Genomic DNA, 25,837 nt, shown 5'->3' with positions numbered 1-25,837 from the left:
ACAGTTTGTTAAATTATCAAACACAATTTGATGCTATACCACTTATGAAGACACCCCTTGCACATGGAACTTCGGTTCATATTCCAAGGTCTAGTTTAATATTAAGGGAATGACGCTTACCTTGGAGATGTTGTAAACTGGAGGATCTGTTCAGAGTTCGAATGTTTCAGTTTGATATTAACGATCACAAAGAATTCTAATAATTTGTGAGATTGCCTAATTACTCACTAGCAGCTTTAAAAATGAATTAAGTATTCCTGTCTATTTGTAGGAGGATGATGGCACTGAATGCTATCACCTTAATTTGAAGTTTTCAAGACCAAAATCAATAGATAAAGGTGTTAACAGTTATGCAGCAAATGCTGGGAACGGAATTCAGAAAAAAAGTCATTTTTAAAATTCATTTATATGTTGTGGGTGTCACTGGCCCAGCCATCATTTATTGCAACTGCACTCAAGAAGGTGGTGGTGAGCTGCCTTCTTCAAACACTGCAGTCAAGTATACCCACAGTGCTGTTAGGAAGGGAGAGCCAGGCTTTTTATCCAGTAACAGTGAATTGTCAGGAGAATAGATAGTTCTCTGTGGCCAGGATTGAGAGCCCTGAGTGCTATATTGCCTACCTGGTTCCCAGATTAATGACATCTCATCTGGGCTGAAGAAAGGGAAAAGATCCAGTTGTTTGGTCTATATATGTACCAACAATAAAGGGAGAAAGAGGAAAGAGGTTCTGCTGAGGGAATATCAGCAGTTAGGAGCTAAATTTGAAAGCAGAACCAAAAAGGAAATAATCTCTGGATTATTGCCTAAACCATGAGAAAATTGGCACAAGACTAAAGAGAAAAATGTGTAACATAAAAATTGGTGTGCAAGAAATGGGTTGGAATTCTTGGGATATTGGCACTACTACTGGGGAAGGAGGGAGCTGTCCTGATGGGATGGGCCACGCCTGAATCATTTTGCGACAATAATTCACATAACTACAGTTGTGGATAGGGTCTTAAACTAAATAGTCGGGGAGTGGATTTCAGTTGCATGGGAAATAATGGAAAGAATTAAGGGGGAGGAGGGCTCAGCAGAACTTAATAAAGTTTCCAGAGAGTATGGAAAGGGTTAGTAATCGAAATTTCAGACACAGCATAGAAGCAGTGCGTTCAGTGCAGGACTGAGGGTGTTGTACTTAAATGCAAGAAGTATACGAAACAAGGTAAATTAGACAATAGACAATCGGTGCAGGAGTAGGCCATTCTGCCCTTCGAGCCAGCACCACCATTCATTATGATCATGGCTGATCATCCTCAATCAGTATCCTGTTCCTGCCTTATCCCCATAACCCTTGATTCCAATGTCCTTAAGAGCTCTATCTAATTCTTTCTTGAAAGTATCCAGAGACTTAGCCTCCACAGCCTTCTGGGGCAGAGCATTCCATACACCCACCACCCTCTGGGTGAAGAAGTTTCTCCTCAACACTTCTAAGTGGCCTACCCCTTACTTTTAAACTGTGTCCTCTGGTTCGGGACTTACCCATCAGTGGAAAATTAGCTTTTAGGTCAGGTCAAAACTGACAAGTGCAATGCTGTGAGCAGCAGAGACGTGGTTGCTAGGATATCAGAGCTGGGAGCTAAATATCTAAGGACACACATCCTATCGAAAGGACAGGCAGATAGGCAGAGGAGGCAAGGTTGCCTTGTTAGTAAGAGAGAAGTTAAAGCTAAAGGAGGAAATGATATAGAGCCAGAAGGTATAGAATCCATGTGGGTAGAGTTAAGGAAACATAAAGACCCTGATGGGCATTGTGGACAGGCTTTCCAGCAGTCGTCAAGTTGTGGGAAAGAAAGTAAGTCAAAAGATAGAAAGGGCTTGTAAGAAAGACACTATTACAAAACAGACTTCAAAATGCAGGTGGACTGGGAAAATCAGGCTGTTAACGGATCTCCAAAAAAGGAATCTTCAAGATCTTCAAGATTGAAGCAGCTTGTGGTACAGCCCATTAGGGAACAGGCAGATCTGGATTTGGTGAGGTGTAATGAGACAGAGTTGACTAGGGAGCTTAAGGCGAAGGAATCCCGAGACAGCAGTTGGAGAGGGAGAAGCTGGAATCAGATTTAACAGTATTCTAAACAAAAATGTGAGGGAGGAGCTGGCCAAGGTTAACTGGAAGGGGAGCCTAGCTGGAAGATGGTGGAGTAGCAATGGGAGTAGCATTTCTAGGAGTAATTTGGGAGGCACAGAAGAAATTCATTGCAAGGAGAAAGAAGAATACTAAGGGGAGAACCAGGCAACCATGGCTGACAATGGAGGTCAGGGACAGCATAAAAGCAAAGAAAAAAATAGACAATGTAGTGAAGATTACTGGAAAGCCAGAAGATTGGGAAGCCTTTAAAAACCAGCAGAGGATAACTTAAAAAAAGCAATATAGGGGGGAATTGCTGAAGTATGCAAGTGAGCTAGTTAGTAGTATAAAAGCAGATTGCAAGAGTATTTTTAGATACCTAAACCATAAGAGAGAAGCAAGAGTGGACATAGGACCACTGAAGATTGAGAAATGGGGAGCAAAGAAATGGCAGAGGAACTGATCAGGTACTTTGTACCAATCTTTACAGTGGAAGACACCAGCATCATACCAGAACTTCAAGACAGACAGGTGGCAGAAGTGAGTGTAGTGGCCATCATTAAGAAGAAGACGTGAGGGAAGCTGAAAGATCTGAAGGTGGATAAATCACATGAATCAGATGGACTACACCGCAGTGTTCTGATGGAGATAGCTGAGGAAATTGTGGAGACATAGGTGGTGACCCGTCAGGAATCACTGGAGTCAGGGAGGGTCCCAGAGGATTGGAAAATGGCTAATGTAACATCAAGGTTTAAGAAGGGAGCGAGGCAGAAGACAGGAAGTTATAGTCTGGTTAGCCTGGCCTCAGGTCTTAGTAAGATTTCAGAACCCATCATTAAGGATGAGATTGTGAAGTACTTGAAAGTGCATGGTAAAATAGGGCTGAGTCAGCATGACTTCATCAAGGGTAGGTCATGCCTGACAAATCTGTTAGTCTTCTCTGAGGAGGTAACGAGCAAGTTTTTTTACTCGAGTGATGGAGAGGGATAAGTGTACTCTGCAGGGCAGGAGTTATAGCTGGGGGCAGGGAAATTATGATGCGGTGAGGCATGACTTAGGATGTGTGGATTGGAAAAATAGGCTTCAAGGGAAGGACACAAATAATATGTGGATCTTGTTCAAGGAGCAGCTATTGGGTGTCCTTGATAAGTATGTAACAGTCAGGCAGGGAGGAAAGGGTCTTGTGAGGGAGCTGTGGTTTAATAAGGAATTGGAATCCCTTATAAAAGGGAAGAGGGTGGCCTATGTAAAGATGTGGTGTGAAGGTTCAGTTGGGGCGATTGAGAGTTATAAGGTAGCCAGGAAGGATCTAAAGAGAGAGCAAAGAGCAGCGAAAAGGGGACATGAAAAGTCCTTGGTTGGTAGGATTAGGGAAAACCTAAAGGCTTTCTATAGGTATGTCAGGAATAAAAGGATGACTAGGGTAGGTATCGGTCCAGTCAAGGATAGTAATGGGAAGTTGTGCGTGGAGGCAGAGGAGATTGGAGAGACACTAAATCAATACTTTTCGTCAGTATTCACTCAGGAATAGGACATTGTTGCTGATGTGAATAGTGAGTCACAAGTGATTAGAATGGATGGCTTTGAGGTATGTAGGGAAGAGGTCCGGGAAATACTGGAAAGGGTGAAAATAGATAAGTCCCCTGGGCCTGATGGAATTTATCCTAGGATCCTCTGGGAAGCTAGGGAGGAGATAGCGGAGCCATTGGCCTTGATTTTTATGTCCTCGTTGTCTACAGGAATAGTGCCAGAAGACTGGAGGATAGCGAATGTGGTCCCCTTGTTCAAGGAGAGTAGGGACAGCCCAAGTAACTATAGGCCAGTGAGTCTCACTTCTGTTGTGGGCAAAGTCTTAGAGACAATTGTAAGGGATAGGATTTATGAACATCTGGATAGGAATAATGTGATCAAGGATAGTCAGCATGGTTTTGTGAAGGGCAGGTTGTGCCTCACAAACCTTATTGAATTCTTTGAGAAGGTGACCAAGGAAGTGGACGAGGGTAAAGCAGTAGATGTGGTGTATATGGATTTTAGCAAGGCGTTCGATAAGGTACCCCATGGTAGGCTACTGCAAAAATTACGGAGGTATGGCATTCAGGGTGCATTAGAGGTTTGGATTAGGAACTGACTGGCTGGAAGGAGACAGAGGGTAGTAGTTGATGGTAAAGGTTCATCTTGGAGTGCAATTACTAGCGATGTTCCACAAGGATCTGTTTTGGGACCATTGCTGTTTGTCATTTTTATTAATGACCTGGAGGAGGGGCTTGAATGCTGGGTGAGCAAGTTTGCGGATGATACGAAAGTCGGTGGAGTGGTGGACAGCGAAGAAGGATATGGCAGGTTACAGGTGGATATAGATAAGTTGCAGAGCTGAGCAGAAAGGTGGCAAATGGAGTTCAATGTAGCTAAGTGTGAAGTCATTCACTTTGGTAGGAGTAACAAGAAGATGGATTACTGGGCTAATGGTAGGCTACTTGGTAGTGTGGATGAGCAGAGGGATCTTGGTGTCCATGTACACAGATCTCTGAAGATTGCCACCCAGGTAAATAGTGCTGTGAAAAAGGCATATGGCGTACTGGGCTTTATTGGTAGAGGAATTGAGTTCCGGAGTCCTGAGGTCATGTTGCAGTTGTATAAGACTCTGGTGCGGCCGCATCTGGAGTATTGTGTACAGTTTTGGTCGCCATACCACAAGAAGGATGTGGAGGCACTGGAATGGGTGCAGAGGAGGTTTACCAGGATGTTGCCAGGCACGGTAGGAAGATCATATGAGGAATGGCTGAGGCACTTGGGGCTGTTTTCATTGGAGAAAAGAAGGTATAGGGGAGATTTGATAGAGGTGTACAAGATGATTAGGGGTTTAGATAGGGTTGACAGTGAGAACCTTTTGCTGTGTATGGAGTCAGCTGTTACTAGGGGACACAGCTTTAAATTAAGGGGAGGTTGGTATAGGACAGATGTTAGGGGTAGATTCTTTACTCAGCGGGTTGTGAGTTCATGGAATGCCCTGCCAGTAGCAGTGGTGGACTCTCCCTCTTTATGGTCATTCAAGCGGGCATTGGATAAGCATATGGAGGTTATTGGGCTAGTGTAGGTTAGGTAGGCTTCGGTCGGCACAACATCGAGGGCCGAAGGGCCTGTACTGCGCTGTATTTTTCTATGTTCTATGTTCTAAGTTAGACAAATTAGAGCCAGTGGGTGTAAGCTATTCGGATTTCAGAAGGCTTTTGACAAGGTGACGCATAGGAGGCTGCTAAACAAGTTGTGAGCCCATAGTGTTTGGGGCAAGGTGTACTGCCACGGATAGACAATTGGTTGACTGGCAGAAGGCAGAGAGTGAGGATAAATAAGTCTTTTTCAGGATGTCAGCCAGACACTAGGGGAATTCTGCAGGGGTCCATGTTGGACCATAACTATTCACGTTACCGAGGGCATTGTTGCTAAGTTTGCAGATGACACAATGGTAGGCGTCGGGTCAGGTAGTGTTGAGGAAGTGGGGAGGCTGCAGAAGGACTTGGACAGGGTAGTAGAGTGGGCAAAGAAGTGGTGGATGGAATACAATGTGAGAAAGTGTGAGGTTACACCTTTGAATTGAACTGAATTGAATTGAATTTATTGTCCCGTGTACTGAGGCAGAGTGAAAAGCTTTGTCTTGTGAAAGAATAGAGGTGTAGATTATTTTCCAAATGGGGAAATATTTTGAAAGTCTGAAACTCAAAGGGACTTAGGAATTCTGGTTTAGGATTCTCTTAAGGTTGACATGCCAGTTCAGTTGGCATTTAGGAAGGCAAATGCAATGTCAGCATTTATTTCAAGAGGCTAGAATACAAGACCAGGGAGAATCTTATGTTGCTAAGACTGTATAAGGCTCTGATCAGACTGTATTTGGAATATTGTGAGCCATTTTGGTCCCTGTATCTAAGGAGGAATGTTCTAGTTTTGGAGGGGGTCCAGACCAGTTTTACAAGAATGATCCAGGAGATGAATGGCTTGATGTATAAGGAGCAGTTGAGCAGTCTGGGTCTGTATTTGATGAGTTTAGATGGATGAGGTGGGGAATCAGATTGAAAATTGCAGAATGCCAAGAGGCCTGGATAGAATGGATATGGAGACATGTTTCCACTAGTAGGAGAGACTAGGACTTGAGAGCACAGCCTCAGAGTGAGGGACGACCCTTTAGAAGTGAGATGAGGAGGAATTTCTTCAGAGGGTGGTAAATCTGTGGAACCCATTGCTACAGAGGCCAAGTCTTTTTGTGTTTTTGGGACAAAGATAGATTGGTTCTTAATTAGTATGGGGATCAAGGGTTACTGAGAGAGAGCAGGAGAATGGGGTTGAGAAATACATCAGCCATGATCAAATGGTGGAGCAGACCTCATGGACTGAATGAATGATTTCTGCTCCTATATCTTCTGGTCTTATACCTTATGCGCAGTGATACAATTTCCAGTCATGATATGTGTAGCTTATAGGGGAGTTGTAGACGACAGTGTCCCATGTACCTGACACCCTTGCCTTTTTATGGAATAGATATTGCCAGTTTGGAGGGTGTTGTCGAAGAAAGCTTGGTGAGTTACAGCATCATATCTCATAATGTGCACACGCCTGCCACTGTGCATCACTGGTGAATGAAATAAATGTTAAAAGAGGTGGCTATGGTACCAAATAAGCAGTCTGCTTTGTCCACAATGGTGTCAAGATTATGGAGTGTTTCAGGAGCTGCACTCATCTAGCCAAGTGGACAGCATTCCATCACACTCCAGACTTGTGTATTGTAGATGGTGGACAGGTACTGAGAAGACACAAAGTGAGTTACTCAGCACAGAGTTGTAGCCTGTGTCCTGGTCTTATAGCCACTGTACAGATCAGTGCCTGGTTCAGATCAGTTCCAAGTAAATGACAATGCCTGACAGTTGTTGATAGTGGAGATTCGGAGTCGGCAATGCCATTGCCTGTCAAGTGGCTCGTGACACCTTTTAATTCATAATGCTCCTGTGAAAAATGTTACAAAGGTTTATTACATTGAAAATGACATATAAATGTAGATTGTTACTGTTGTTCATGGAGAAAGCCCATCATCACATTTTCAGGGCAGCTAGGAATGGCTAATAAAACATGGCTTAGAACATAGAACAATATAGTGCAGAACAAGCCCTTCGGCCATCGGTATTATGCCGACCTGTGAACTAAACTAAGTCCATCACCCTACATCCCATCATCATCCATATGCTTATCCAAAGACTATTTAAATGCCCCTAATGTGGCTAAGTTAACTACATTGGCAGGCAGGGCATTCCACACCCTTACCACTCTCTGACTGAAGAATCTGCCTCTAACATCTGTCTTAGATCTATTGCCCCTCAATTTGCAGCTATGCCCCCTCGTACAAGCAGCTGTCAGCAATCTAGGAAAAAGACTCTCACTGTCCACCCTATCTTATTCTCTGATCATCTTGTATGTCTCAATTTAATCCCCCCTTACCCTTCTTCTCTCCAGTGAGAACAGACCCAAGTCCCTTAGCCTTTCCTCATAAGACCTTCGCTTCAGACCAGGCAACATCCAGATAAATCTCCTTTGCACCTTTTCTAATGCTTCCATATCCTTCCTGTAATGGGGCGACCAGAACTGCACACAATATTTCAAATGACTGATGAGGGCCTTTTGCCCGAAACGTCAATTTTCCTGCTCCTCGGATGCTGCCTGACCTGCTGTGCTTTTCCAGCAGTACTTTAATCTAAACTCTGGTTTCCAGCATCTGCAGTCCTCACTTTTGCCCAATATTCCAAGTGAGGCCGCTCTAGCGTTCTGTACAATTGCAGCATGATATTTCGGCTCCGGAACTCAATCCCTCTCTCAACAAAACCTAACACACCGTATGCCTTCTTAACAGCACTATCAATCTGGGTGGCAACCTTCAGGCATAGACACCAAGATCCCTCTGCATATCCACACTACCAAGAATCTTTCCATTGACCCAGTATTCTGCCTTCCTGTTTTTCTTCTCAAAGTGAATAACCGCATATTTATCTGCATTGAACTCCATTTGCCACCTTTCAGCCCAGTTCTGCAGTTTATCCAGGTCTCCCTCCAATCTGCAACATTCTTCCACATTGTCCACCACTCCACCAACTTTAGTGTCATCTGCAAACTTATTAACCCATCCACCGATGCCTGCATCCAAGTCATTTATAAAAATGACAAACAGCAGTGGTCCCAAAACAGATCCCTGTGGCACACCAATAGTAACCGGCTGAATATTTTCTATCAAGCACCACTCGTTGCCTTCTTACAGAAAGCCAGTTTCTAATCCAAACTGCTAAATCATCTTCAATCCCATGCCTCCACATTTTCTCCAGTAGCCTACCATGTGGAGCCTTATCAAAGGCTCTGCTGAAGTCCATGTATGCCACGTCAATTGTCCTACCCTCATTCACATGCTTGGTCACCTTCACAAAAACTCAATGAGATTTGTGAGACATGACCTGTCCTTGTCGAGTCCATGTTGACTATTTTCAATCAAATTGTTGCTTGCTAGATGATTATACACCCTATCTCTTATAATCGTTTCTAAAACTTTTCCTGCAACCGATGTAAGGCTCACTGGTTTATAATTACCTGGGTAATCTCTACTGCCCTTTTTGAACAAGGACACATTTGCAATCCTTCAGTCCTCTAGTACTAAACCTGTAGACAATGATGACTCAAAGATCAAGCCCAAAGGCTCGGCCATCTTCCCAGAGAATCCTCAGATAAATCCCATCCAGCCCTGGAGACTTATCTACTTTCACACCTTCTAGAATTGAATACACTTTCTCCTTACTAACCTCAATCCTTTCAGGTCTAATTACCCGTAATCAACATGAGTAATACAGCAAAAAAATGTTTTCAAGAAAAGATAGAATTCCACAGTTTTGATGAACTGGGTAACAGTAAATTGCAGTAATTATAATAGTATACAAAGGTTCTTGACTGAGGATTAATGGAAGACATTGAGCATGAAGAATGGGCTACACAGAGTCAGAACAAATATGTGAGGGAACCTCAGAAGAACAATTACCATATTAGAGAGCATCAAAGAGATAGCGGAAGGTAAGGAGGGATAAGTTAGGTATTAGATAGTTACCTGCTGGTTTGAGACCCCTCTGGGTAAAGTACCATGTTTATAATCTTCTAAGAGCTGCACTGCTGCTTTAAGTTGACTCTGAAAACAAAACATAAGGGGAACATAGTTTAAAATAATAAATCTAATCACATGTTTTGATACTGCTTTCTGCTGAGGAAGGCCAGCTGCTATCACTGACTCTGTTGGTAGTTGTAATCACAGCTAGTAACACATTGTGGAAACAATCACTGTTAACAAACGCTGTCCCTGCCACCTGAGCCTTCCCTTCCCATCAGGTCCTCATTTTTCCCTCTCTGTCAAAAGATTCAGGAGTGCGGCTTGGGGTAAGGTGGGGGGGGGGGGGGGGGCGCGGGGAAAGTGCATGGTGGTGGGGGATAATAGTGGGAATCTACATTTTACAGTAAAATGCCATCTATCTGCTTTATGAAATAAAAGAAAAAAGTGAAGTGTTGTTTAACTTTGTTCCCAAATTTTATTGCACATTTATTCGACTGAGGTGAGGGATATTCAACTGGAAAAATTAACTATGGAGCACCTACTTACAGCATTTGTTGAACACGTTCCATCCCCATTGAGCGCCCAGTGTTTAACATTACAACATCAGGCATAAAAAAATTAAATCCGTAATCTCCACCTCTGCAACTTGATCAATCCAGAATTCAAATGTCTTCTAATATAACATGTTGCCTTTTCCAAAAACAATCATTTTTCTGCTCTTTTGCAGTACATCTAAATGGCCCAGACTTCAATTTTACTCTTCAACTAGCATATATATTTCAGAGAGGCAACCATGATGTTTTATTGACCACTAAAACACTGTAGTGCTTTCCCACTTGCTTTTAAGCAATGTGCAGTCTTGTTGATTCCACTGGCTTTTCTTTGCTGAACTGCAAGGAAGTTAGAGGTGCTGGGAGTTTATGCATTGAATTGTTGAAAAATCACCCTTCAGAACACAAAGACACTTCCATCTTCCAATCAGTTCCATTTACCTGCAACAGTTGCTCATTATTTTCGATTACCTTCTATCAAAATAAGCTTCGACAAGTCCCTAACATGTAACGTTAGTGAGCAGCAATTTTTACTATACTGTCATTTCCTCAAAGAATTTCTCATGCCCTGGCATTTCTTTTTACTGATTCCTAGGAAGTGGTTGTCACTCACGATGTTTGCTTGTCCTATGGTGGGGGTGGTCAACCTTCTTGATCCACTGAAGTCAGTTTGATTCTCATTGTTTTTTTGTTTTGTTTTGATTCAGCTGAATGGTTTACCAGTCCAGTTCAAGAACAGTTAAAAGTCCATCATTTTGATATGGAATATATAAAGGCCTAATTTCATCCCAAATAGGTCCATCTCTAATTTTTGACCGTTTGCTCTAGTCATAAACTCGCGAACTCATGGAAACAGTATCTCTCTATCAACCTGAAATGTTCCCTTGAAACAACATTCCAACTATTGTTTGCCTTTCTTCTCAGAGAACAAAGAGAAAGAAAATTTCAGCCCACCAAGCCTGAGCCGATCCAAATCCATGGTCTAAACCTGCAACCCTTCGCTACTCACCTACTCATGCATCTGTCCGGACGCATCTTAAATGAAACTACCATGCTTGCCTCGACTACCTTTGCTGGCAACACATTCCAGGCACCTACTGTGTAAAGTCCTTGCTGCGTGTGGACCTCCTTGTTCACATCACAAGGGTGCCCGTGCCCCAAAACTATAATGGCTGCTGGGTCACAGCAGTGATTATGTGCTATTCACTAAAGGGCTTGTCCTCCAGAATAATGCTCAGGTAGTATGAACTTACACCCTTTTCCCCTTCCATATATGCTCAGATCAGCAAATCCTACCTTAGCTGAAGGACGTGCCAGTGACCCGCCAGCGTTTCTTGCTCATTCATTGCACCTACCATTAGCCTGATCCTCTGAAAAACTGTAGTTGTGGAATTTGAAAGTGTATGCATGAAATACGTGTTTCTGTAAATAAGTACAGAATGTATTAATATATGTACATTGATAAATGCGTGGAAAGATTAAGCTTCAATTCTATCCTTTAAGACCTTGTGACCTAAAATAGAACACAAGTAACATGTAGCTGTTCTGACTTCCGTAACAGAAGGTCACATCTTTGCTTATTCCAGTAAATTCAGTCATCAGAATAATGAAAAGGGAAATGGAGACGGGTTATGGTACTTTGACATGCAGCACAGGAATTCAAAATCTGTTATCAGAGTTTAGAAGCATTCCTCAAACAAGATGGTAAGTAGGCGGGACAGCACAACAAAAATACAGTTAATACAGATTTGCATTGCTGCTTTGTATCTGAGGAAGATTCTGAACTTCCAAGATTGCCGCACTGCTGATGACAACTTTAAAACTGGAGAAATGGGTGTAAGTGCAGTTGTTTCTAGATTTAGAACTCTTCAAGTAGGTCAGGCTTCCTTGCCTTGGTGGTGGAATTAAAGGTGCTACGTAATGGGACAACAAGCTCATATTTAGCAACTGATTTGAAGTTCCTTTGGCCTGCATAAAACAGAATAGCATGTCAAAACTAGAAAATAGCAAAACTACTGTTATAAATAAAGAAAGAACTTGCAGTTAAAAGCATTTTTCACAAGCTCAGAATGTCTAAAAGCATTTAATAGTCAACGATGTGCTTTTTGAAATAGAACTGGCGCTGTTTTAATGCATGAAACGTGATTTGCACATAGCCAGATATTACAAATAGCAAAGAGAATAAACAAATTATCTGCCTTAGTAATCTTGGTTGAGAGGATAAATATTAGGGGAGAATAGGGTCAATTAATCTACTTTATTCAGAATAATGCCAGCAGTACTGGTTTAATTTCCATTTCAGGTAAGGATGACTTGAGGTCTGTCCTCCGTAACTGCCCTCGAGAGTGGAAGGTTATCTCCTCCAGTGGTTCCCAGCATCACAGATACCTGTCCACAGCCAATTCGATTCACATCATGAGATATCAAAACTAGTTGGAGTCACTGAATACTGCAAAGGCTATGGTCCTGACAACATTTGGGAAGTGGTACCGAAGACTTGTGCTCTAGAACTTGCTGTACCCCTAAGCAAGCTGCTCTAGTGCAACTACAATGTGAAAAATTGCACAGGTATATCGTGTACACAAAAAACAGACAAATCCAACCCCCAGCCCAGCCAATTACTGCTCCATCAGTCTACTCTCAATCATCAGTAAAGTGCTGGATGGAAGGTGTCATCAACAGTCCTGCTCAGCAATAACCTGCTCAGTGACGTCCAGTTTGGGTTCTGCCAGAGTCACTCAGCTCCTGACCTCATTACAGCCTTAGTTCAAACATCAACAAAAGAACTGAATCCAACCAGACGGGAGGTGAGAGTGCCAGACATCAATGCCATATTCAACCTAATGAGGCCCAAATTCTCCACTGGTTCGAGTCATACCTGGCACATAAAAAGATGGTTGTGGTTGTTGGAGGTCAGTCATCTCAGTTCATCAATGATTACACATTGCTCAGTACCGTTAAGGCTTCTCAGATAGTGAAACAAACCTGATTCTTGGGGAGATGGACATCTCTGACCAGAGTTGACATCATTGTTTATACAATTATTTTGAGAGATAAGAGGCCTTGTCTCACCACTGGATTGAAGGCTAGTGGATGTTGAAACCCCACAGATATTGTGCTTCTGGGTTCTCAAAATGTCTTTAATCATGTACACAAAAGTTGGTACATGGGATTATGACAGCTGATACATAATAATCCTCATTATGGATACTGAATTTGTGTGAACAGAAACAGTTATATGTAGTACTAGCTGCGTAGGTACACCTTTGAAATTTGTGTTAAGGTTATTGCTCTTTGTTATTTTTATTGATGGTCTGGAACAAAACATGGATAATGCACAACTTTGCAAACTACTCCAAGGTATGGAAGTTTGGATGTTGGGTAGAGGAAGAAAGCAAGCCTGCTAAACAATTTCAGGTGTAGAATATGTCAGAGATAAGATGAGTGACACCAACACAGACTTTAATATCCATAGGCACTTCTCCCATTGGGCATCTGGGGATTAAGGAATGCACCCAACTATATCAACTACATATGCATTTATGTAGCACCTTTAATCTTTTAAAACTGTCCCACCAACCTCACAGAAGAATAAGTCATTATAAAATTTGAATCTGTTTACATAAGGAGAAGGTGAGTTAATTATTCTATGATCATAAGCTTGGTCAGGGATGTAAGTTTTAAGAAGTCCCAAAAGTGGAGAGAGTTTCAGCAAGAATTTCATAAAGACAGGCTTAAGAAATGAAGGCAAGGACCCAAATGGTACAAGAAAGAAAAATAAAGAATTTGGAAGTGGCCAAATTGGAGGAGCATAAAGATCTTTCACAGTTATTGGGCTGAGAAAAGTTAGAGAGAGAGAGAGAGAGAGAGAGAGAGAGGTTAACACCATGGAGATTTGAACACAGATTCAAAATTTAAAAGCTGAGGCATCTCCAGTTTAGGTCAGCAATCACACGAATATTGGATGAACAGGACTTGCTGTGAGTTAAGACATTGACAGCAGAGTTTCAGATGATCTCATGTTTGCAGAGGGTGAACAAGGGACAAATTACTGCAAATGCTGGAATCTGTACTGAAAACAATAAATGCTGGAGATCACAGAGAGTCAGACAGCATCCATAGAGAGAGCAAGTTAATGTTTCGAGTCTAGATGACTCTTCATCAGCACTCTGGGAGACCAGCCAGGGGTGTAGTGGAATAGTTAAGTATTGAGGTAACAAAGGCACGAATGAGGGTTTCTACAGCGCACAGGTCAGACAGGGTTGTAAATAGACAGTTTTGGTTATGACGCAAGTTAAGTTTTGAATTGTTAAATAAAATTTACTGGTAGTGATTGTATGGGTTAGGCTTAGAAACATGAGTCCTAATTTACCTCTTATATACCTCAATTATAAATATCGTCAAATTTTCACCTCACTGACTGTTCAGTGTCTCTGACCTCATCAGTACTCAGCAGGAGATGGAATCTTTTCACTTCTGTGAAAACCCTTAGGAAGTATTCTGAAATTAGTTCTCTTAATTAGAACCTCATCTAATGGAGAAGTGACTTTATTAGCTGCAGATTAATGTTGGCTTATGAAACAGCTTCCTGCAGGGTTGGAGAGAGAAAGGGCTACAGTATGTCCAACACCATTGAGCTGATGAGTTCTAAATGACTGTGCACTGGAATGGAAGCCTAGAGTTTTTTTTATTCCATAAAAAAAAGGATTTGTGTGCAATTCCATTCCTAGAACAATGAGGGAAAATGATGGTCAGTGGTACAAATAAGCTACATCAGTAGAATATTTTCACAGCAGTTAAGTTGCTCTTTGGCAATTACACACCTTGGTGTAGTTCACATACTAAGTGGGTTCAATGTCCCAGTCCTGTCGTGTTGAGTTAGCTGGCCTGCATTTTGACAACATGTAAAAACAACCATAAGCTTGGTTTGATTTTGACACTGTAATGTTTTGGGGGGAGTTGGGGCAGATGTCATTTATAGATCAGCCAAGGTACTTGTCCCATTCAATGAAAGTGACGTGTTGCAGTCACATACAGGCAGTCTTGATTTATGAGTGTTCAACTTACAAGTGCTTACAATTAAAATTGCGATCCCGTATAGGGGTGGAGTAACATTAATTTTAAAGACCTGACGTGAATACTTCCTCGTCCTGCATTGTGTTCTCACTTCCATACTAATTGACTTGCAAACAAACTCAAAAACGAATCTATTTGCAACCTGGGACTACCTATATTCTGCAAGTGATTACTATCCCATCAATGGCTAATGATGGGGCGTGTTGGTATTGTTGAGAGTGACAATCAAACCTGCAACAGTCAGTACTTCAACAGAAAAAGAGGATGAAAATAAGGAACAGTTGGTATACATCAATAAAGTAAACACAGGAGGTTTTAAATTCTGAAGACGTCACATCTCAGAAGAAGAATTATGTGTAGAGCTGACATTGCTATGTTAGAATTTATGGAACAGGACTGAGAATGAAGAAAGATTCAACATCTTGATCAAACTTCTTCCAACCCCAACAGCCTTTTCAATATCCCTATCATTCCAAGCTGGTCAGCCTGAAGTAAAACACAGCACTCATTCGCTGTATAGGTGCTCGGCAGTTCTAGACTTGACTGAAGACTGCATTGTTTGCAACTTTTCCTTGCACTGTGCCTGCCTTGAATGCCTTACAGTCATAGAGTCATAGAGGTGTACAGCATGAAAACAGACCCTTCGGTCCAACCTGTCCATGCCGACCAGATATCCCAACCCAATCTAGACCCACCTGCCAGCACCTGGCCCATATCCCTCCAAACCCTTCCTATTCATATACCCATCCAAATGCCTCTTAAATATTGCAATTGTACCAACCTCTGGCAGCTCATTCCATACATGTGCCACTCTCTGTGTGAAAAAGTTGCCCCTTAGGTCTCTTTTATATCTTTCCCCCTCACCCTAACCTATCCCTTCAGTTCTGGACTCCCCCTACCCCAGGGAAAAGACTTTGTCTATTTACCCTATCCATGCCCCTCATATTTTTGTAAACCTCTATAAGGTCACCCCTCAGCCTCTGACGCTCTGACAATCAGCCATCAACCCGAAACATTAACTATGTTTCTTCTAATGTGCTGAGGATTTCCAGTATCTTTATATGACAAAACAATGGAGTCAAGCCAAATCTTTAAAAAAAATCAGATTAGGCCTCATTTGGAGAATAGTGTACAGTACAAATCTGAACATAATTTAAGAAGATTCAAAATGACATAAAAAGAGGTAATTTGGCACATCAAACTATACTGACTCTCTGAAGAGCAATCCAGCAGAACCATTCTCCTGTTCATTCTTGTAGCCCTACAATTTTATTTCCTTCAAGTGACCATCCAATTTCCTTTTGAAATCATTGATCAACTCTGCCTCCACTACCCTCATAGGCAGATCTAAGCTCTGCAGTCTTGCCACATCCAGTTGTGAATGGTAGTGGATAATTAGACGACTCACTGGAAAAGGATGAGACTCCACAAATATCCCCATCCTCGATGATGGAAGAGCCCAGCACATCAATGCAAGCATTCATAGCAATCTTCAGCCCAAAGTGTTGAGTAGATTAGATTCCCTCCAATAAGGAAACAGGCTATTTGGCCCAACAAGTCCACACCAAACCTCTGAAGAGCAACCCTCCCAGACCCCCTCCCCTTACCCAATGCATCTAACACTATGGGCAATTTAGTATGACCAATTCACCTGGCATACACATCTTTGGATTGTAGGAGGAAACCCGAGCACCCGAAGGAAACCCTCGCAGACACAGGGAGAATGTGCAAACTCTACACAATCGCCCGAGGCAGGAACTGAACCCATGTCCCTGTGAGGCAGCAGTGCCAACCACTGAGCCACCATGCCACCCCGGCATTACTCATCTTGGCAGACTGTATGGGAAGGTATCTAATTGAGGGAGGGGAAATTATACTGAGGTTAGACAGGAGCTGTGGAGTATAAATTGGGAACAATTGTTCTATGGGAAAGATACAACAGAAATGTAGAGGCTGTTTAAGGCGCACTTATTGTGAGTGTTGAATAACTTTGTCCCACTGAGACAGGCATGGAATGGTAAGGTGAAGGAGACTTGGATGACAAGAGCAAAGGAACTTTTTGTCAAAAGGAAGAAGGAAGCTTACTTAAGGTTGAGGAAGCAAGGATCTGGGACAGCTTTAGAGGATTACAGGGTAGCTAGGAAAGAACTCAAAAATGGGCTGAGGAGAGAGAGGAGGGGGTACGAAAAAGCCTGGGTGGGATGGGTCAGGGAAAACCCAAAGGTGTTCTCCCATACATGAGGAATAAGAGAATGATCAGAAGGTGATAAGGGTCGATCAGGGATAGTGGAGGGAACTTGTGCCTGGAGTTTCAAGTGGTAGGGGAGGCCCTAAATGAGTTTTTTGCTTCAGTATTTACAAGAGAGAGGGACCTTGTTATTAGTGAGAACACTGTGGACCAGGTTAATAAGCTTGAACAGATTGATATTAAGGAAGTCGATATGCTGGAAATTCTGAGAAGCATCAAGATAGGCAAGTCCCCATGGCCAGACCAGATATATCCAAGTTACTATGGGAAGCAAGGAATGAGATTGTTGCGTGTCTGGCCATGATTTTGGCATCCTCAATCTCCACAGGAGTAGTACCAGGTGATTGGAGGGAGGTGAATGTGTTTTCCTCTGTTCAAGAAAAGGGGTAGGGTAATCCCTGGGAATTACAAACCAGTCAGTCTTACACCTGTGGTAAGCAAGGTACTAGAAAGGACTCTGAGACAGGTTTTATGACTATTTGGAATAACACAGTTTGATTAAAGATAGTCAGCATGGCTCTGAGAGGGGCAGGTCATGCCTCACAAGCCTTATTGAGTTCTCTGAGGATGTGATGAGACAAGTTGATGAAGTTCGAGCAGTGGAGGTAGTGTATATGGATTTCAGTAAGGCATTTGATAAGTTCCCCCACAGTAGGCTCATTCAGAAAGTTCGGAGGTATGGGACTCAGAGAAATTTGGCTGTCTGGATACAAAATTGGGTGGCCAGAAGAAGGCAGCAAGTGGTAGTGGATGGAAAGTATTCCGCCTGGAGGTCGGTGGCCATACGTGTCCCGCTGGGATCTGTTCTTGGGCCTCTGCCCTTTGTAGTTTTTATAAATAACAGGAATGAGGAAGTGGAAGAGTGATTAGTAAGTTTGCTGATGACACAAAAGTTGGTGGTGTTGTAGATAGTGTCGAGGGCTGGCGCAGACTACAACGTGACATTGACAGGATGGAGAGCCTGGCTGAGAAGTGGCGGATGGAGTTCAGTCTGGATAAATGTGAAGTGATTCATTTTGGAAGGTCAAATTTGAATGTTAATATAGGGTTAAAGACAGGATTCTTGGCAGTGTAGGGAACAGCAGGATCTTGGGGTTTACGTGCATAGGTCCTTCAAAGTTGCCATCCAAGTTGATTGGGTTGCTAAGAGGCATATGGTGTTTTGGCTTTCATTAACAGGGGGATTGAGTCTAAGAGCCACAAGGTTTTGCTGCAGCTCTATAAAACCCTGGTTAGACCACACTTGGAATATTGTATCTAGTTCTGGTCGCCTCAATAGAGAGGGTGCAGAGGAGATTTATCAGGATGGTGCCTCATTTGGAAGGCTTGTCTTATGAAGAGAGGTTGAGCGAGCTTGTGTTTTTCACACTGGAGAGAAGGAGGAGAGGTGACTTGATAGAGGAGTACAAGGTAATGAGAGGCATAGATAAGAGTAGATAGCCAGAGATGTTTCCCCAGGGCAGAAATGGCTGTCACGAGGGGTCATAATTTTAAGGTAATTGGAGGATGGTATAGGGGATATGTCAGGGGTAGGTTCTTTACGCAGAGAGTGGTGCTGCATGGAATGCACTGCCAGCGGTAGTAGTAGAGTCAGAGACTTTCGGTACATTTAAGCGACTGCTGGATAAGCACGTGGACAGCAGTAAATTGAGGGGTGTATAGGTTAGGTTGATCTTAGACTAAGATAAATGCTCGGCACAACATCATGGGCCGAAGGGCCTGTATTGTGTTGTACTGTTGTTTGTCCTCTGGTCATCCCCAGCATTACAGATAACATTCTTTAGCCAATTCAATTCACTCCACGTGACATCAAGAAACAGTTGGAGACACTAGATACTACAAAGGCAATGGGCCCTGACAACATTCTGGCAATAATATTGAAGAATTGTGTTCCAGAACGTATTGCAACCCCAGCTAAGCTCTTCCAAACCAAAAACTTGCCGCTCCCCTAGCCAAGCTGTTCCAATACAGTTACAATACTTGTATCTAGCTGATAATGTGAAAAATTGCCCAAGTATGTCCTGTATATAAAAAGCAAGACAAATCCAACCCAGCCAATTACTGCCCCATCAGTCTGCTCTTGATCATCAGTATGCTGCTGGAAGGTGTCATCAACCGTGCTATCAAGCAGCATCGGCTCAGCAATAACCTGCTCAGTGATGCACAGTTTGGGATCTGCCAGGGTCACTCAGCTCCTGACCTCATTATGGCTCTGGTGCAAATATCAACAAAAGACTGAATTCCAGACATAAGGTGAAAGTGGCAGCCTTTGACATCAAGGCTACATCCAACAAGTGTGGCATCACGAAGAACTTGCAAAACTGGCATCAATGAGTATCGGGCAAACACTCTGCTGGTTGGAGTCATACCTGGTACATAGGAAGTTGGAGGTTATGGTTGTTGGAGATCAGTCATCTTAGTTCCTGGATACCTCTGCAGGAGTTATAGAGTCATAGAGATGTACACCATGGAAATGGATCCTTCAGTCCAACCCGTCCATGCCAACCAGTTATTCCAACCCATTCTAGTCCCACCTGCTAACACCCGGCCCATATCCTTCCAAACCTTTCCTTTTCATTTATCCATAGGGGAAATGTCCTCGTAAGCAGTTTCAGTTGCTTCGACAATTACCTTCCCTCCATCATAATGTCAGAAGTGGAAATGTTCACCAAAGATTGCACAATGTTTATCACCATTCATGACTTCTTAGATACTAAAGTAGTCCATGTTCAAATACAACAAGACCTGGACAATCTCAGGCTGACAAGTAGCAAGTAATATTCGCACCACAGAAATACCAGGCTATAACAATCACCATGAACAGAAAATCTAACCATCACCCCATAACATTCAATGGTGCTACTGTTATGAAGTTGAAGGCATGTGCTGTACCTTTGAGAGAGAGTGAATGTTGAAAAGCTGGCAAACACCTGTGCAAACACAGAGTGTACTATACAGTTTGAAGATGTAACAGTTGAGCTGTAACTCAGATACTGAGTTGTTTTCACAACAATTCGAATTTAGCCAATCATTTTAAATTATGCCCAAGATACTAAAACCCAATCGAATTTGAATTTTTCTGTTTTGACAACATCAAACCAATAAGACAATCTTATGTTTTGGGGTATGAAAAGCAGGCATTTTGGACAGTTAGCCAGAGAAAACAGCACCATCTGCCATTTGAATGACTGCCTGCAACCCTTCTCTAAGAACCTTTTTTAATATGAAACATCTGTGCAGCAGAAGACTGAAGACGACCCAGGGAGATATACAGAGGAGGATCGACACCGCTGGCTGGTTTTGAAAACTGATTTGCTGAAAATTTAATTGGGTGTTATGAGATCAGTATATTGTTATAGAGTAGGAGGCAGATAACAAATTTTTAAAAGAAATGAGGCTTAGAGTTATAAATAGTTGTTGTTTAGTGTTCTCTTAATTTTTTTAAAGTGGAATTTGGGTAGTTCTGTCACTCATACTTTAACATTATGAGGTGAGCTTTTCTGTGTGTTTGGTTTAATTAGCAGAAGGGTTTACCCTGTATTGCAACACTACCATTTCTGAATCTCCACTGTCAACATTTTGGGGTTTAACATTTACCAGAAACTCAACTGGACTTGCCATATAAACACAGCAGCTATACGAGCAGATTAGAGGCTAGGAATACTGCAGCAAGGAACTCACCCCGACTCCCCAAAGCCTGTCTGTTATCCATAAGGCATAAGTTGGGAGTTGGATAGAATACTCTCCACAAGCCTGGATAGGTGCAGCTCCAACAACACTCAAGAACATTTGACACCATCCAGGACACGCAATTTACTTGAGTGGCACTACATCCACAGGCATCCACTATAGATGCTCAGTCACAGCAGTGTGCACTCTCTACAAGATGCAACGTGGAAAATCACCAAAGATCCTCAGACAGCACCTTCCAACACCACGGCCACTTCCAGCTAGAAGGACAAGGGCAGTAGATACATGGGAACACCACCCCCTCCCCCCCATCCCCCCACTTCCCCACTTTTAAGTTTCCCCCAAGCCACACATCATCTTGATTTGGAAATTTATCACCATTCCTTCACTGTTACTGAGAAACTCGTGGAATTCCCTCACTAATGGCGCTGTGGGTCAATCTACGGCAGGTGTATTGCTGTAGTTAAAGAAGGCAGTTCACCACCACTTTCTCAAGGGCAACTCAGGATGGGTAATAAATGCTGGCCATCCAGCAAAGCCCATATCACATGAATTATCCTGTTTTGTGTATCTTATCTAAACTTGTCATAATCATGTAAACCTTTATTTATTCTCCCCTCAACCTCCTTTACTCCAAGGAAGACAATTTCAGGTCTTCCAACCTAATGTTCTTGCAAAAACCCTTCATTCGTGAAATCTGGTACAACTTCTCTGCATCCTCTCAACTACCCTTCCACTACTTTTACCGTTTCTGCTTCTATTGCTATTTTGTTAAGATCTCTTCCTTAGCAAACACTGACACAAAATGTTCATTAAGTATGAAGGGACACATTTCCCAGTGGCAAGAAAAAATATGCAACTGGAAACCTGAGAAAGGAATGCCATCAATCTCGAAGCCAAGGACCAATATGCCTTCTGGAAATGCCTGCCAAATGTGTGGTTGAGATGCAGCTCTAGGATTGGGCACATCAGTCATACAAGGACCCATGACCAGTGACAAGGAATTTTCTAGATGGATAATCATATTTGTTTACAATTGATTGCCAATGATGACGATTATAGCCCTTACTTTGTGCCATGACTGAATGGTGGAAAAGATTCTGTGGGCCAAATGGCCTAATTCTGTTCCTATATCTTATGGTCTCCATCCTTGACAGAATGGGGTGACATGGTGGCTCAGTGGTTAGCACGGCTGCCTCACATCACTAGGGACCCGGGTTCGATTCCCACCGTGGGCGACTGTCTGTATGGAGTTTCTCCCAGTGTCTGCGTGGATTTCCTCCAGGTGCTCCAGTTTCCTCCCACAATCCAAAAATGTGCAGGCCAGGTGAACTGGCCATGCTAAATTCCCATAGTGATAGGTGCATTAGTAAAATAATGGTTAAATATAGGTTAGGGGAATGGGTCTGGGTGGGTTACTCTTTGGAGGGTCAGTGTGGACTTGATGGGTCTGTTGCCATACTGTAGGGAATCTAATCTAAACTGATCCTGACTTCCACAACATACTCATTATTTATATACTGACAGAAGAGTTTTGGATTCCCTTTTATGTTAACCTTCATTGTATTCTGATGGTGTCTCTTGGCCAGGCTTCTTTTCCTCTTCACTACCTTCCTCAACTTATTGTAATTGACTGATTCCCATTTGAAAAATTCTCCACACTTGATACTTACCATGCTTACATATAGTTGGGCAAACAGCATACAGGTCAAGGACGTTTTTCTGACCACATTTCATAAATTCCTCCCCCTCCTTATCCTTTACTGATAATACTAACCCAAATTATATTTTGGTAATTTAAAGTTCCCTTGCACATCTCGGATTCTCCTGTTCCTCCATCTGTCACTATTTGTCAAGACTGTGATGAAAGTACAGAGTGGAATTGTGAAAGTGAGGCCCAGATGATATTCAAAATGGTGAAGAGTTTGGATGGCTTGCTCCATTTATTCTGGGAGTAGTCAGTAAGTAACAGTGATAGGTTTAAAGTAACTGGCAAAAGAGCTCACCAAGTCACAGAACAGTTACAATGTATAAGGTCATCCAGCCCATTGTGTCCATACTGGCTTGTTGAGCATTTTGACTTAGTGTCAACTCTTGCCTTTTCCCCATCAGTCTGAATGTTGCTTCTACATAAATACGCATCTCCTGCCCTCTCTAAGGCCTCAACTGAACCTGTCTCCAAGCAGAATTCCAAGCGTGTGTGTCAAACCAAGACCTCTTGGTACGTGAAGGATTCTTTTACCTTGTAGGCAAATCACCACAAGCTACCTTTAATTCAGCTACTTATGAAGAAATCTCACAACCAACGTTTGAAATAATGATTTAAACTTTATTGTGTGTCGGAAGATCGCTCAAGTAACCAAGTTAAGCCTCCCAACTCAACTTGGCTATCATCCGATTATTCTTAGAATTTAGCTATGAATCCAACCAACAGTGTTTGTCTCTGGATGTGTCCAGGGCTTGATCTTTGTGCATTGTTGTTCTTCAAAGTTCTACCAAGGGAGAGTTCTAAGGTTGCTTTCTTACAAAACTGTTCATTCGTCAGGTCTCATGTTATTATTGATGATGCTTTAGATTATTTCAACCATAATATTGCAAGTCTTCAATTTGCCTTCTCACCAAAAGCAACTTCCCCATTCCTTGTTAAATTTGGCATTGACTGACTGTTTGAAGACACAGCTTTCCTGTGATTAACTCCTTAAACTCTTCTGTGGAGTAATCAGTTGTCCTTGAGCCACAATGTAGCCAGTTATCAAGCAAATGTCAAAACAGTTTTGGTCATGTAGATTTGATTCCTTCTTCTCCCAGACATGGCTAACGACATCCAGATAGAGTCATATAGCCCTATAGCATGAAGATAGGCCCTTTAGCCCAAACTGGTCCATGCCAACCAAAATGTCCATCCATGCTAACCCCATTTCCCTCCACTTGATCCATAACCTTCTAAACTTTTCTTGTCCATGTATTTGTCCAAATGTTTTTTAAATGTTGTTAATGTACCTGCCTCAACCACTTCCACTAGCAGCTCATTCCATATGCGTACCGCCCTCTGAGGAAAAAAAGTTGCCTCTTTTCTCCTCTAACCTTAAACTGATGCCCTCTAGTCCTCAAACTCCCAACCCTGAGAAAAAGACTGAGTGCATTCACCTTATCTATGGCTCTCATGACCTTATACACTTCTATAAGATGCCCCCTCAGTCTCCTACACTCTAAAGAAAAAAGTCCTAGCTTTTCCAACCTCTCCCTATCAGTTATACCGCTGAGTCATGGCAACATTCTTGTGAATTTCTTCTGCACTCTTTCCTGTAAATTCCTGTATCAGTTTGTCCTTGTCCTTTAATACTGTGCTGATTCTTTTATTGTTGATGCTTTCAATCCATGCAGTTACTAAAGTTCTCAAGTTGATAATTTCATACCCTCACATTTGCTTCCCTTGCAAAACATTTCAAAGCTGTGCCCTTTGGTTCATAATCCTTTTACAAATGGGAACAGTTTCTACTCTATCGAGGCCCCTCATGATTTTGAATACTTCGAGCAAAAGCACTTGAAATCAGGTCCCACTATTCATGAAGTCATCACAAAAGCTAAAAACATTTATCAAAGTAGTCCCCAGTTTACCTGTCAGACAGACCTAAGTTAATGGAAAACAGAGACCAGGTTTCTAGACTTAACAAGAACTACTATTTGTAACAAAGAGATTTTAACTGTAGGTAAATAACTGTCCAGTTGATCTACAACTCCACTAGCTAAAACTCTCAGCACTTTAGATTTAGATTAGATTTCCTACAGAATGGAAACAGGCCCTTCGGCTCAAAAAGTCCACACCGACCGTCCAAAGAGTAACTCACCCAGACCCATTCCCCGACCCTATATTTACCACAGACTAATGCACCTAATCCTATGGGCAACTTAGCATGGCCAATCCACCTGACCTGAACATTTTTGGACTGTGGGAGGAAACTGCAGCACCCGAAGGAAGCCCACACAGACACGGGGAGAATGTGCAAACTCCACACAGACAGTCACCCGAGCCGGGAATCGAACCAGAGTCCCTGGCGCTGTGAGGCAGCAGTACTAACCATTGAGCCACCATGACACCCCTTTGCAGGATTACAAACACATTCAGACAAAAAACTATAGACTGGTGAGCCTAGCATCGGTGGTGGGCAAATTGTTGGAGGGAAACCTGAGGGACAGAATTCACATGTATTTGGGAAGGCAAGGTCTGATTAGGGATGGTTAACATGGCTTTGTGCGTGGGAAATCATGTCTTCCTAATTTGATTGAGTTTTTTGAAATAGTAACAAAGAGGATTGATGAGGACAGAGAGGTGGATGTGATCTATATGGACTTCAGTAAAGCGTTCAACAAGGTTCCTCATGATAGACTGGTTAGCAAGGTTAGATCTCACAGAATACAGGGAAAAGTAGCCATCTGAATACACAACTGGTGCAAAGGTAGAAGACAGAGAGTGGTGGTGGAGGGTTGTCTTTTAGACTGGAGGCCTGTGACCAGTGGTATATCACAAGGATCGGTGCTGGGTCCACTGCTTTTCTTCAGTTATATAATGATTTGGATGTGCACATAGGAGGTATCATTAGTAGGTTTGCAGATGACACCAAAATTGGAGATGTAGTGGACAGCGAAGAAGGTTACCTCAGATCAGATAGGCAAATGGGCCAAGGAGTGGCAGACAGAGATTAATTTGGATAAATTTGAGGTGCTGCATTTTGGAAAGGCAAATCAGGGCAGGACTTATAGACTTAATGGTAATGTCCTAGAGAGTGTTGCTGAACAAAGAGACCTTGGAGTGCAGGTTCAACGTTTCTTGAAATTCGAGTCGCAGGTAGATAGGATAGTGATATATGAGTAGGAAGGGTTTAGATGGGCCAAGTGCTGGCAAATGGAACTAGATTAGTTAGGATAACTGGTCGGCATGGATGAGTTGGACCAAAGGGTCTGTTTCCATGGTGTCCATCTCTATGACTCTATGACCATATGTCATTTCAGCAGTCCAAAGGCTTCTGCCAGTACACTTGCA

At 42.6% G+C, this 25,837-nt stretch overlaps 1 protein-coding gene across 1 annotated transcript in view; it reads right to left on the bottom strand.

Moving 5' to 3' along the window:
- Nucleotides 1-25,837, bottom strand: part of LOC140481584 (sideroflexin-5-like) — a 327,308-nt gene that overhangs the window by 241,559 nt on the left and 59,912 nt on the right. The window contains exon 3 of the mRNA XM_072578021.1: nucleotides 9,235-9,312. Coding sequence (XP_072434122.1) covers nucleotides 9,235-9,312 — 78 coding nt within the window. The remainder of the gene's footprint in view (nucleotides 1-9,234; nucleotides 9,313-25,837) is intronic.

This window comes from Chiloscyllium punctatum, chromosome 1 (assembly GCF_047496795.1).
Source record: "Chiloscyllium punctatum isolate Juve2018m chromosome 1, sChiPun1.3, whole genome shotgun sequence".
In the NCBI taxonomy this organism is placed as follows: Eukaryota; Metazoa; Chordata; class Chondrichthyes; order Orectolobiformes; family Hemiscylliidae; genus Chiloscyllium; species Chiloscyllium punctatum.
This window is presented reverse-complemented; position numbering and strand designations above follow the sequence as displayed.